This window comes from Bactrocera neohumeralis, chromosome 4 (genome assembly GCF_024586455.1).
Source record: "Bactrocera neohumeralis isolate Rockhampton chromosome 4, APGP_CSIRO_Bneo_wtdbg2-racon-allhic-juicebox.fasta_v2, whole genome shotgun sequence".
In the NCBI taxonomy this organism is placed as follows: domain Eukaryota; kingdom Metazoa; phylum Arthropoda; class Insecta; order Diptera; family Tephritidae; genus Bactrocera; species Bactrocera neohumeralis.
The window spans coordinates 32,555,301-32,570,644 of NC_065921.1; the positions used below are offsets into that span (position 1 = coordinate 32,555,301).

At 34.5% G+C, this 15,344-nt stretch overlaps 1 protein-coding gene and 1 long non-coding RNA gene across 4 annotated transcripts in view; both read left to right on the top strand.

Moving 5' to 3' along the window:
- The window catches only part of LOC126757262 (uncharacterized), a 76,973-nt gene that overhangs the window by 38,559 nt on the left and 23,070 nt on the right, over positions 1-15,344 (top strand). The gene's annotated exons all lie outside the window — the stretch shown is intronic.
- Positions 2,148-15,344, top strand: part of LOC126757248 (putative phosphatidate phosphatase) — a 35,065-nt gene continuing 21,868 nt past the window's right edge. The window contains exons 1-2 of one of the 3 annotated variants that reach the window (XM_050471005.1): positions 2,148-2,230; positions 3,901-4,844. In XM_050471005.1, the coding sequence (XP_050326962.1) occupies positions 4,466-4,844 (379 nt within the window). In that variant the 5' untranslated portion in view covers positions 2,148-2,230; positions 3,901-4,465. Of the gene's footprint in view, positions 2,295-3,900; positions 4,845-15,344 lie in introns of all 3 variants that reach the window. The other 2 variants (XM_050471006.1, XM_050471007.1) reach the window with 2 other exon arrangements.

Here is a 15,344-nt window from a genome sequence, read left to right on the forward strand (position 1 = left end):
TTCCATTAACTTTTGACATTACTCTGTTATACTCGAGAACATGTTTCAACTTAAGTTTTTCAAGATAACTCACACTATTCCAATTTCAATGATATAACGATAAAAAGTAGTTACAAAATTCAATCAAACGGTTTATTACAACAACTTATTGGATAATTGTACGACACCGTAGTTGTCAAGTTACAGGAAATACGAAAACGGAACGACGAAGCAAGTAAACGAGTAAACAGGAAACTAGTTTGAATCAATCGAAGTTAAGTTCGGAACATATGATCAACTTCTTCATCTTTACTGGCGTAGTTAACAGCGTATAGCTGAGTTAACAACAGCGCGCCCGTCGTTTCTTCTTTTAACTATTTGGTGCCAATTCGAGGTATCAAGTGCAGCCAGGTCCTTCTCAACCTCATCTCTCCAACGGAGTGAAGGTCTTCCCCTTCCTTCAAACCCGGAGTGTTCTCTTCCATCCGGAACTATGTCAAAGTCGCCGTACAGGCTCATCGCTCCATCAACTGCGGTACTCGCCGTTGTCAATGAGCAATGGACTACAAATTTTCCACTAAGGCTGACTCTTCAGATGATGTCATTGTCCATACCTGCGCACCATATAGTAGGACGGGAATGATGAAGGACTTATAGAATTTGGTCTTTGTTCGTCGAGAGAGGACTTTACTTTTCTATTGCCTACTCAGTCCAACGTAGCACCTGTTGGCAAGAGTGATTCTGCGTTGGATTTCAAGGCTGATATTGTTGTTGGTGTTTATGCTGGTTCCAAAATAGACGAAATTATCTACGACTTCAAAGTTACGACTGTCGACAGTGACGTGTGAGCCAAAGTGACGAATGCGATGACTGTTTGTTTCATGATAGGAGATGTGTTGTCTTGTCCTCGTTCACAACCAGACCTATACGCTTTTCCTTATCCAATCTGGAAAGAGTAGAACTAACGGCGCGGTTGTTGAGGGCAATGATACCAATATCATCGGCGTTCGCCAGCAACGTATACTATAGAAAATTGAACCTTCTTTATATAGCTCTACAGTTCGTATTATTTTCATCAGCAATAGATTGAAAAAGTCAGACGATAGAAAGTTTCCTTGTCTGAAACCTCGCTTGGTATCGAACGGCTCGGAGAGGTTCTTTTCGATCCTGACGGAGCTTTTGGTATTGCTTAATGTTAGCCTACACAGCCGTATTAGCTTTGCGAGAATACCAAGTTTAGACATAGCGGCATAGAGTGCTGTCGAAGGCGGCTTTAAAATTGACAAAGAGGTGGTGTGTGTCGATCTTCCTTTCACGGGTCTTTACCAAGATTTGGCGCATGGTGAAAATCTAGTCGATAGTTTGATTTTCCAGGTGGGCTTCATTCTTTCACACACTACGCTCGATAAGACTTTATATGCGATATTAAGGCGACGTATTCCACGGTGATTGGCGCAGAATGTGAGGTCCCCTATGAGGTCATCATAGTTGGGCAATGGAACATCTATTCATTCGCCATCAGAAGTTTTACATCGTGTTCGTGGCAGTCATCATAAGCGCGTTCCATCCGTTCATAAGAGGCATCTATGGTCATATTGTCCTTATGTTGAAAAATGATGCTTCCTCTCTTTTAGCCGTGACCCCAGGAACCACTCGGGTTGGCTACCGCTTCACACATTTCCAAGGTGCGCGACAAGGACACAAGAGTAAGAATTGGGTATAACCCTACAACTGCAACTGCTTACCCAGAAGCATGACTGCACCCCATTAAGCCCAAAATTATCAACCATAAGGCAAAAACTAGTGTGTCGTTCCTCTCCATGCAGAAGTTATTTGTTAGTTTTTTTCTTGACCGAATTCATAACACAAGCAGAAAACGTAAAATTAATGTACATGTGGTATAACATAAATTACCATCTATTAATTAACCTGCATTTATCCATCTATTTGCTAACACACACATACGTAAGGATATAATAACAATAAAGTATTTGTCAGAGAGCTAACTAACTGCTCTGCAACATGTTTGGCGTGCGATTTTCAACAACCCACCAAATTTGAATGCGTTCTAAGCAACATGTTTCGCAACAAACCGATTGCCGAATCAACATTGGACTCTCTTGTTGTCTCTTGGCACTGATTTGAAGGGTGTGTTTTTCAGTTGTTGAATCATATTCATTGGTGTAAGTTGTAGTTATATTCATTGCTCTGTGTGTGATGTTAATACTGGCGTTGATGACTATTTAGTAATGTGCGTACATTTTTCTTTCAAAACTTCTCCGAATATTTACTTGAAACGCCAATTCGCAGAGAATGTGGGTTTAAATTAAACGAATATAATACGGATTTTGTGTAAAAATATACATAAGTATTCCAAGTTTAACATTGGTTGCAGTGCAGAATGAAATCATGACATTTCGTTATCAGTTCTGACAAAGCTTTCATAATTCGCTTGCCATTGTTATTGGAATATAATTATTGTCGGGTCGAAAATAAGACTGCAATGTTTTGTTGGGAAACTTAGGAGTGTTACGTACTGATGTACATATGTATGTACAAATGTAGGTCTGCATTTAGTTACGGTAGTTTATTCGAGCCCATTTCTGCAATGTTAGTAAAATCGCTGTCAAGAAACAGCTTGTCGAGATTTTTGAAAATAGTGAAATCAAATAAATACTCGCAATTTTAGCTTCGGTTTATTGTTTACATTTTATTTGTGTATGCGCGCATGTATATGCACATATGTATGTATGTATGTTCGCACATTTTAATTGTTTATCTACCAACCAGAAGGGGCGTTAACAATATAATTTATATATATGTATACATATGTATATATTAATATATGTATGTATATAAAACTCTGACAAATCAATAATATCGTCTTGACGACCGGCTTGTGGGTCGTACAGACACGATATGAAGGTCAAGGGCCTCGAACGCTACATATTTATTGAATATTTGGCATATTATATGATATTAGTGTGTACATATGTACATATGTATGTAAGGAGTGTGTATTCAAACAGCATCTTTAATCAGACCATGAATATATATTTCAGTAAGTGCTTTTTTTTAATATTATATGGAAGGTTTGCTTAAATATCGAATATGTTACCTTGTAAAAGTGTCAACCTATTTACACAAAATTGAGAATTATATCTTTATAAGGTCTAATTAGTTGTATAAGAAACTCTTTAATGTCAGAGGCTTCGCAATTCAAAAACTTTAGCATTCCTCCTTTAGCCGAGAATTGTACCACAATAATCCCAGCCAATTTCTGATTATTTTAGGGATTTGCCTTAACAGCGAATTGGTATATAAAGTTCGGTCTCGCTAGAACTTATACATAATAGGGGTATTCGCTTGCTCTTGCAAGATTGCAGATTGCAAAAATACTATACCGAAATATACAAGGGCACGAGAGCACCCATTGCAGAATCTAGTGATATATGAACGGCTGATTCGGTCAATTTATTGTGAATGACTATTATGCATGGCTATTGTGAATTGGCGCACCTTCTGCATACATTTTTAACAAAAAAAACTGTAACAAATCTTTATAATTTAAATAGAAATTATAAAATCTACTTAAAACTTAGCTTCCTCAACAATTTAACGACGTACATATGTATGTAATATGTCTTTATGTAAAATGACAGCTAAAACAGGGTTGCAATTATATTTTTGCGTGACATTGCACTTAAATTTTTTTTTGGTCTGACATATGTACATACATATGTATGTACATATATGCAGCCATTGCAAATAATTTTCTGCGTGTGTTTGTTGTTGTGCCGGTGCACCAAGAGGAAATATATGCAATTCTTGCACCGAGCAAGGGTTTTGCAAGAGCAAGAGAATACCACTATTAATTAATAATAACATTGAACATAAGTATGTATTTTACTCTCTTTGCAGAATATGTATTGGAATATCGCATCATTTTGTAATTAAAACGTTATATTCGTTCTAACTTAAATACAATTCGGACGCTCAACTATACATTTTCGGAGGTGATTTCTTAGAGAGTAGAAAGAAAAAAGTTTACTTAGCGGAGTCTCAACGAAATAAACTAAAAAAACCTGCAAGTGTCCTAACTCACAGTAAATCTTAGTGTGAATTAACAGAGTATGCGATGGAATAGACAACAAGAGCAATCGTCAAAACGAATTGATAAGCATTAAACATTTGTATGGTATATGTATAAAGTGAAAAACGTGTTCGCTTTCGGATATCTCATTGGTTTTTAGTGTACTCAAGCTTTCCAAAAGACGCGTTCGTTATTGCTCTTGCTCTCTAAATTCGTTCAGTGTTTGTGTACGATTTGAGTATTGGATAAGAAAACGCGGCGCAGACTAGCTTGGAGTGAGCTTTTTCGTAGCGTATGCTCCCATCGATGATATAAGCAGAGAGTCAACATCGCGTCGCTGACGTTGGATGTCCGTCCATAGCTATTTTAAAGTACCACACAACTGCCAATGAAATGAGTAACGAATCAGCTGCTATTGAGGCAACACCGCTGCGTCGGCCGGAAAGACAAAATAGTGCAGACGTGTCGTCGTCTTCTTTGTTGTTGGTAAAATTGCGTGACGTGGAAAACAGCTATCAAAATCCGAATCACAATTGCAACGATATTGCTGGCATTAATTGCAGCTGCAACAACGGCTATCACAGCAACACTATTGTTACCCCATCAACCACAGTGGCAATCGCAAATTTAAATAACAACAACGTTGAAGTACGCCTAGGCGCTGGGTTCACGTGGGAATCATCGAACGAGCACACTTCGAAAATAATCAAAATGGATCACAACAAACGCGTTTTATATCGTGTGGCATTGGATGTGTTCATACTGCTCTGCGGTAAGTCTCCACGAAACAGTATTTGGCCGCCAATTGCTCGGTGATAAATCGGTTTAGCCTTACGCATATGCGGCGTAATCGAAACAATGTGCACAATGAAGTAAATATTTTAGATAAACTGTGCACACACATACCAATACATACAATAGCGTGTGCACACACACATAATTCGTAGAAGGATGTGTTAATTTAGTGTGTGCTCATTTCAAAGTCGCAAAAACAACCTGTTAAAGCCAACAGTACAACAACGTGTACATACTTACACACTTGCATATCAACATTGTTACAAACTCAGTTATTCGAACGAATGTGTTTATGACTCAATTTGCGTCTAAATATAGGTGCGCGGTGATGTATGCTCATTTCATTTGTATCTTCATTGATTGTGGCTGCATAAATTCGCCGGTTACTTTGAATTGCATGCGAAAAACCGCGGTAATGGTGTAATATTCTTACCTTCGTACATATTATACATACATACATACATACATACATACATTTGTATACAAATGTGATTAAACCAGCAAGAAATTGTGCGTGAAAACGTTGCTAAGAATATAGTCCAGTCATTATAGTAAGTTCACCTCGGAATTCGATATACCCATTTATATGTCTGTATACCCTACCATATGTAGGTTTTGAGACAACTTTAGGGTGTCAATATACAAGTATTTACAGACATATAAATGGGTATATCGAATTCCGAGATTCTTACCCAATTTAAGCTTAAATGACTGGACTAATATTTGAAATGCTAAAAACATTTTCTTCCAATAAATAAAACGTTGTGCTCGTTAAAAGTTGAAAACTTAGTTCATCACACTTTTAGTGAACAAACTATCTGTTCTTTGGTATGGGAGAAGAGATGACATTCTCCAGATCAAGAACTTAAGGGGAAATTTACAGCTTTAGAGATATTTGCGTTTAAAGTTGACAATGTCAAATATTTAAAATACATATTTTTTCGATTTATAATGTATTTTACATTTATATTTTATTTATTTAGTTATTAGCCAATTCGGTATATTAACACAATAATTTCTTCTATCCGCCTATATCTGTTTTATCACCGAAATCCTGGGCCGGTATTCCAAAGTTTTCCCGTTCTTTGAATACGTACATATATGCATGTACTTAAGTAAATGACATGGCTCTAAGGGAATTAAAAACTGCCTCGCTTTATTTGTGGTAGACATAAATTTTGTCTTGGCAATCATAATAATTTCATTTAATCGGAAAATTCGATATATACTTGCAGACAATATAAACATAATCAGCGGTTTTCTGTTTTGTATTGAATTATTTTTACGTAAATATTTCTTAATATATGTACATACATATATACCCCTTCGAGTTTTCAAATGGAAAGGGGGCCGTCGCCCCGGGCGCAACGTCTTGGAGGCGGTAAAACGATCTTCGCTGTTTTTTTAAAACTCCAATTCGGGCAAAAATTCCTGCAAATTGTGTCAAAAGTGTACAAGATATAGGGCGAAAATGGGTTTTTTTCTATGGCTTTTAATAAGATGTCTTGTAAATTCACCATCAATTTCCTCAAAAACCGTATTGTGAGAATTTTGGAACTTTAAAATTTGCATGGCTTCTAGTTCCTAATTTTATATACTTAATATCGAAGATATTTTGTAACTTGGATTTGTCATGAAACTTGTAGGTAGGTAGATAAAAGGGGCGAGAGAACATCCTTGGCCCCGGGCGCCCGAAGTTGTAGCTACGCCACTGTTCCCATACATTATCCACATGTGCCTATCTTCTAACTGATTTGTGGCATTTAGTTAATACAGTAACAAAGTAAATGATTCATAAAACCGAATAAATTTTTTACGAGAGTGTGTGCATCGACAGCCAAATACACTGATTGAAATTTTTTCTTATAAATAAATGTTATATGATAAATTATATATATATGAATGTTTCAGGTATAATTTTTGACACTAGTCATCAGTTCTTGAAATTATACCCATTTAAAATACATAATTGTTATGTTCTACCTGAGAAATGAAATGTTTTACACTGATATCTTTGATAAGATTACAACTTATGTGGATTTCTAATGCTGTACAAATAATAGGAATAAAAATAAATGTCCGAGTTAAAGTTTTATACTTACTATATGCGACCTGGTCTACGAAAAGGGAGCTAACGTGCGAAAACTAGTTTTCTGGGAAACAGCTGTTAAAAATTCATTCATCCATCCGAATCAACTAAAAAGTGAAAATTGATTTTTTGACACCTAAGCCCCCTTTCCGTAGACCCGGTCACATATGCTATTTAAATATTGAGTAAAACTCAACTTCTACAGTGACCGCTTCACTCAAGGCAGGCAAACTCTTACCTTGCACGCGGAAATTCTTTTCCAACCACGATTAGGGCGAAACCATTATTTTTTTTACTATTTATTAAGTATATGAAATTGAAATAAATTTGGTGATTTATCGAAAAGCTATTAAGTTATTTGAAATACCAAAACAACAAACGCTGAGCAATTTTTCGTCTTATGCAAGTAGCACTGTGTTGCTAAGTATAAACCTATACATTTGCATGGCCAAACTTTCGTACTTGTACAATACATGTTAGCTGTAAAATGTCTAACCAACCAATTTTTGTTTGGTATTCGTCACTCTTGACAAAGAAATAAAACGCTCATCGTTGAGAAGCGACTGTAAACACATAATATACTTGTACACTCTCGTGCACATTTTCCCGACTTAACGTGCAAGTTGTGAGTATAAGTATTCGTATAATACTTTAATGCATGTGTCTTCTTTTTATTCTTGAAGTCAAAACTGGTTTTCTCGCATTTTTCATTGCTTGAACGGCTGCCTTAGCATGTTGAGGAATCACAATCCTTACATGTAAAGTGTTCGGACAATTAACAGTATGCGCATACTTACACTACTTTTCATATTTACAATTGGTTTTTGAGTACTAAATAGTATATGATTTAAAAATAAATATTTTAATCTTATCACTGATTTTATTTTGTACTTACTATTTCATAGCCCCTTATATATTTTAAAATTGCCCTTATACATATGTATGTATGTATATTTGATAAAAACTTTTGTGTTGACGTTGAATTCGCACATGCACCACAAAATTTTGCTAAATAATATTTCCATTTTTAATTTTTATCACATTTTATAAATATAATACACTACTCAACAACTCCGAAAAAAAATTTGCGATTGATGTGCAGAGGTCTATAGGGTATTCGAGGAGTCCTGATTACGAATTTGCATTCAAAAATGTTTCGTTATTAAAAGAGGGTTGTTCTCTACACCCCTTGACTACAATACAAAAAATTCTATTTGTTAAGAAATTTTGCTATCATTTTAGGTTTTAAATTAGGAAGAAAATAGCAAGAAACAGCCTCTAACATCACAGTTAACTTCGGCTGAAGTTATAATATACTTCGCAGTTCCATTTTTTATAACATAAAAGGGTATGAAAATATCTTCATTCTGATCTTCATCAGAATCCTATAGTGTGGACGTGTGTGTGTGTTACAAACTTCGTGAAAAATTTAATATACTCTGTGCAGGGTATAATTGTAATGTTAGATAAAGCGACATATCAACGATCTACGAATAATTCAATTTCGTGAGTTTCTACCCCCACGCTACCATATTTGTGACGCAAAGTTTCGTTCGGGATGGCGCTCAGTACATTATGTAGATCTTGATATACATACATACATATGTATGTATGTACATAGAAGCATTTGGTCATAATCTTCTGTAGACTCATTATTTAGAATTTGAAGAATCAGAAATAAAAATAGAGTTGATTCTTGAATTCCAAAATTGAAGTTACCACTACTTTAATGAAATCGAATATTACTTTATCTCACGAAATCGACATTTGAGACTTGTTGAAAATTAGTGAATTTGTGTTCTAGTGTGTTTAAAAGCTTTGTAGCAAGCAACGAAATATGAAAGCAATCTGAGTTTCTTGCCGATATTTATAACCATACATTTGGGACTTAATTTTGGTTTCAGTTTGCAGTTTTTAATATAAAGTCTGCTCTTAGTAGGCCTTATTTTTTACAAAAACTACTTTTGTCTTAAGTTTTTAGGATTAAACTCCGACACTGAGTGACTTATCAAGGTGTTTTATAATTATGTAACTTTATAAATATGTGCTTAAGTTTATGAATATTCTTGGAATATATGCAGTGTCAATTTCGTGCACAATAGGAGAGTCTTAAAACACATTTCAATTCAAGCCTTCGCATTCTTATTTAATTATATACACTTATTCGTGCGTGTAGCCTTGGTCAATTATGGTACCTAATTACCTATACGAAAATGATAATATTTACTATGTTTACCAACGTTACACATATTAATTTTTAGTTGAAGTAGTTGCGTTCGAATTTTATACTTTTAGCACTTTATGTAGAATCTTAAGAATCCATTTCAGAGATTACGAAAATGATCCGAATGATAAATTTCTTCGGCTTCTAGTTGGCAGTAAACAAAGGTAGCATTAGTCATACTTTATACGAGTACTAACGAGCTTATTCAGTAGCTTTGTTGTTACATTACATACATAATTACATACAAACATACCATACATATGTATGCAAACCAACATCCATTCTCAAAACAGCAATGACAATACCTTTGTATTTATATACATACATATGTATGTACATGTGTCCGTGAGTATGCCAAGGTGTGGAGATTGTGAATGAATTATAACGCAGGTAGATCGACGCATCGGCAGATCGCTTTCTGAGTCATTCTGATTTAAGCAGAAAATTTATGGAGAAAAAAATCTAAACTTCAACCTTGATCAGTGTCACAATAAAAATTGATTGCCAAAAACGCTGGCTTATGTTTGAAACTAAGACGTGATGGCTTGGCTAAGTCAAAGTACAAATTTTTAACAAACGCTATTCTAACTGATTAGCAAATATCATTATACCAGTAACTTGTCTATAGACGCGATAATATAACGATCATTTAAGGGATCACCTTAGTGTGAAATTTACGAGAAATCGATTTTTTTTTGTTGCATTATCGGATAGCATATACTATAATAAACATTCTCTCAAATTTTGAAAACGAAATTCAAATTATTACGGTCGCTACAGCGTTTTTTGTAGAAAGGGAACAGAGTGGGGCACATAGCGACTCCAATCTTTAAACGCGTTTTTCTCAGAATGGTGTTTTTCAAAACGGTTTCCACTCTCAAAGGAAGAGTTTTGAAGATATCTAGTTCCAATTTGGAGAGAACATTTTCAACGTCCTTAGCTATCGTGCTATGGAAGCTCTTATTTTATTTTGTTTTAAATCTTCCTATTTTTTCCTACGAAAAACTGTCGAAAAAAGGGCCAAATTCGATACTTTTTGTTCATTTCAATTTGTCAAATTTAAAAAAAAAAAAACAAATTGCGATGCCTTAATGTTATTTCGGTGCAGCTAGTCTAATAGAAAATGTTAACTTTCATGAATTCTGATGTAAAAAAGGTGATTTCTTTCATTCAGCGAAAAAATTTAATTGATTATCTTTTTCTAACATGATATAACAATTGTCATGTTTATCGATATCTATGGTATATATCCTTATTGAGAACTTATTGAGTATGCAGGAAAAGTGGGTTCGCGAGTTTAACCTTTTAACATCTCGCGGCTAAATTTACCGCACAACTGGATATATAAAAATATAAAATAAAAAACAGTTTGGCTGAAAAGTTCGTGGGCTATCATAGAAACATTTTTTTTTTTGATAAATTTTGATTTTATAATTCAATATATATTTATCTTCGATGGCAACGATTAATGAGTTAAAAATTTGCAATACCATTTTTAATACTTTTGCCTTAAGCCACAGTTTCTGCAATTACCACTTCATTGTTGCTAAATTTTTTTCCAGCGAGCATTCTCTTCAAGTCTGAGAGCAAGGAATAGTCCCTGGGGCCTGATTTGGAGAATACGGTGGATGCGGAAGCAATTCGAAGCCCAATTCATGAAATTTTGACACCGACATCGTGTGATGTTGATGAAGTAGAACTTTCTTCTCTTCAAGTGGAGTCGTTTTTCTCGATTGTGTTCTTCAATTGCTCCCATAACATACTGTAATAGTCACTGTTAACGGTATTTCCCTTTTGAAGATAGTCGATGAATATTTGCAGTCGGTTCATCATATGCAGTCCATACGACTGACTGTCAATTGGACTCCGGTGTGAAATGGTGGAGCTACGTTTCATCCATTCACATATCAACACAAAAATTCGGGTTTATTTCGATTAAAGAGTTTCAAACACTCCTCAGAATCAGCAATTCGTCGTTGTTTATGTTGGATTGGAGCTTGCGCGGCACCCACTCTGCACAGAGCTTCCGCTTACTCAAATATTCATTCATAATATATCCAATACGTTCCTTTGATATCTTTCTCAGCTCTCTTGAAAAACTCCACTTTACGGGCATTCGAAATTTTATTGTCCTCATTCAAACTTACGAAACCTCTTTTCAACGGTTGATTTCCTTGATGCAGAGTCCAAATAATGTTTATCAAACCAAACCAACAATATTTTCCCCCCTTCGTTTGATATACTTTTTGTAAACTAACACCCAAAATGCTATATTTCATAAACTAATAGTTCGACAGCTGTTAAATTTGGACACGTATCTTTTAAGGGTGGGGGCTAACTAAAAGTCGTATGGATTTAATATTGGTACTACTATCTACATATGCATTAGTCTACGAACCTTTCAATGTAAGGTCTTCCAAAATGAATGCAAGATTGGTATTAAATACAGGGTGTCCCAAAATCAACGTAATTATTAAATTTGCCGCCATTTATGTAGTCAAGTGTTGACAATCTTAGTTGACTTAGTAAACATGGAGCGTTACACGAAAGATCAAAGTGTATTCATTATTGAATAATATCGGGTAGTCGAAAAAGTCTTTTCGTATTTCTAATCAAATTTTAAATTTTTTATATACAGTGGAACTTCCCTAACTCGAATGTCCAAGGGACAGAAAGTTGAATTCGAGTTACGGAAAATTCGATAAAATACACTAAGTTGAGTTCAAATTTATTTACATATGTATGTATGTACATGTTTATTTAAAAAGACAGTTTGTAATACATATGTAGTATATAAATAAATGTATATAAATTCTTATTGGAAAAAATTGGTAATTGGACCATTTCTCTTTCTCTATAAAATGTTCACTACATTTATTGACGCATGTACTGCATTGGGAACATTTTCTTTTGACGAAGTAAAATTTCTTAGGGTCTGGATAGCAGACTACGCTTGATTAAATGTGGGTATAGTTTCAGTTGTTGTTTCAACCTCGCTTTCACTAGAGAATTCCTCATCTAAGTCTGAAACAATAGATGATATTTGTGTTAAACAATGCTACATTTTACAAATTTTACTTTAGACTTACCTTTTCCAGAAGGAACTAGATTTTCCATGACGCTATCTAAAATGTCTTCATCTGTTGGGAATCCCATTGTTTGCACACCATCGTCAATATCGACGTAATCATCAAAAGACACATTATCGGTTCCCATTGCCGTTCGATATGTGGTCCAAATTTGCTTCAATTCAGACAATGCGTAGTAGCATTCTGCATTAACTCACCTTTAGCAAAACCAGCCTTTCTAAAACAATTGCTGATTGTTTGTGGTTTTACACCCAAATTCCAGGTTTTGTTTAGATCCCTGATTGCATCAAGTAACGACACAGTCGTAGGAGTTGGTTCTTCCACTTTCATCACAATTCGTTTTCTATAATGTTGCTTGAGATTTTGAATAATCCCTTGGTCCATTGGTTGTGGAACAGACGTCAAATTAGGAGGAAAATATTGCAGTTTAATGTTTTTTAAATTTGCTTGTACATTTTTAGGATGTGCGGGACAATTGTCAACGATCAGTTGTATTTTCCTATTTTGGGCAACAAAGACTTTATCTAGATTTTTGAGCCACTTATCATAAATTTCACTTGTAATCCACGCTTTTTTGTTGTACTCATAGTCCACATCAAGTGATTTTATACCCTTAAAACAACGTGCTTGCAACCATAACGGTAATTCTCTCCTTGCTGTTTTTGCCACCAAAGCATTTTTGACCTTTAAAGGCTAATGTTTTATTGGGTAAACATTTAAAAAAAATGCCCGTTTCATCTGCATTAAAAATATCGTTTTCGTGGTATTGTCTGATTAAATCTGGCAAAATGTTTTTTTTCAATCTTCACTTTTGACTTAAATCGGCTGAAGCCTTTTTTAAATTTATCTAACCACCCTACACTAGCAGAAAAATTTTCGCTACCCAAAGCAACCAAAAATTCTTTAGCTTTTTCTCTGATTAAGGTTCCCGAGAGAGGAAGATTTTTCTCACATGCGGTAGTAACCCACTAAAGGATAGCTTGATCAAAATCATTATTGACGCAAGTTGTAATCCTTTTTCGTTTGGAGTTAAAATTATAGTCACCTTTTTGTTCTACAAGTTTGTCTTTATTTTTACAAAATGGTTGATAACGTATTAGGAGGAGTCCCAAATATTTGTGCAATTAGTTTTAACTTTTCCTTAAGCGTTAAACACTTTACACTTCGTTTTGATGTCATTTTAGTCCAATATCACTACAAAAATTGACAATTTTCACCACCGTTCTAACAACAACTGATACAATCTTATGTAAGTGCGTGCGACGCTTGCTAAGAAATTTAAAATACAAGTCGTTATCTGTCGCCGACTCGCAGCTCGGTAATTCCCCGAAATTGCGGTAGGTGTTTCCCCGAAAAATTCGAGTTGCGCTTGGTTACCGCCGCAGTTTCTGTGACATTTTAGTTCGTGTTTTAGAAATATTCGGGTAACAGAAATTCGACTTATAGGGAAAAAATTTCATAGTGATGTTATAAAAACGTATTTTGTTCTTAAGGAAATTCGATATAGAGAATATTTCGAGCTACGGAAGTTCGAGTTAGAGAAGTTTCACTGTATTTATAATAATAAATAAATAAACACATATGTAGGGTTGTCGAAAAAATATCGATACATCGATATATCGATATAATTTTTTCAATGTATCAATATTTTTGAGCGATATTTATTGTTTCGATATATCGAGGTATCGATATAATATTATAAGTATTGAAAAGGTATAAAAATCGATATTTTTGTGATATGATCTAAGATGAGTAAAGTAGATTAGGCCAAATATTTTTATTTTCATATCATGCCGATATATCGATATTTTTAAATAAAAATATCAATATCGATATCGGTATATTCAAAAATTACCGATACAATATATATCGATACTTTATTCCATTTCTGACATCACTACACATACTAATGTACCATTTTGGTCAACCACTTTTTGCCATTTTTCCGCTAGAGACATTATTCCATCAGTGTAAAACTTTCATCAGTGTAAATCGAAATTTCGAAATATCCAGAACGGAAGCGAGTGAACCATTGTTGTGCTACACGAACTGATACAGCATCGTCTCCGTAAACTTCACAAATTTCATTGGTGGCTTGCGTGGCATTCTTCCTTTTTTTATACAAAAATTTCAAAATAAAGCGAATTTCTTCATTATTTTCACTCATTTTTGAACAGCTGTAACTTTTTTTCAACTTCCCCGAATTTAATTTTTAAGCTTTTGTTTAAATGAAGCTTAAAATCTCACCTTTCCAACGCTATATGGTATGACACAATGTGATTGGTAGCTCTGGAGATATACGACTGCAAAGACTTCTATTGACAAAATACGAAAAGACATTTTCGACTACCCAATATTTAAAAAATAAAATTTGGCGTCCAAAGTTCGAAAATTTCATTGAAAATATGAGCGGAATAGTTTTTTAACTTCGACAAATGTGAGGAAATTTTGAAATGGCGACAGATTTATACATATATTGCGTTAATTTAGAAACACCCTGTACATATATACATATGTACATATGCCGGTATTTAATAAAGGCGTTTCGTACTATTTCTGCCTGTAAGAGATAACTTAATCCAGCGATAAAACCACTTCACCAGCACACGTACGAGTACAAAGTTTTCGTGTACACTCGAGTTGAGTTAGTGTTTTATTAATATCGCGTGTTACTTTGACGTTGGCGTATCATTTAGAAGCAAACTTTATTGCTTCTATAAATACCGTCCAAATGATCATAGTATGTATTAAGGAGCTACGGTTCAAGTAAGTCTCACTCACTTTTTTGACATAATGTGACAGCCATTTTCGGGTAGGCCCAAATTTATTCTAGTTGGACAGCTCGCAATCTATTGTATTAAAATACTCTTGTGACAATCTCACTCCCTAATGGATTTTCCCAATAACACTTATGCAAGTATGCACACATATGTAGGTATACACACTCATATGTACATTCGTATGTACATACATACATACATATGTATATCTAAGGCATTTAGCAGTGAATCATGAACCCAATACTAAAGAAATGACTTTCTATCGTAAATTTTTAATTTATGTGATTTTTTTATT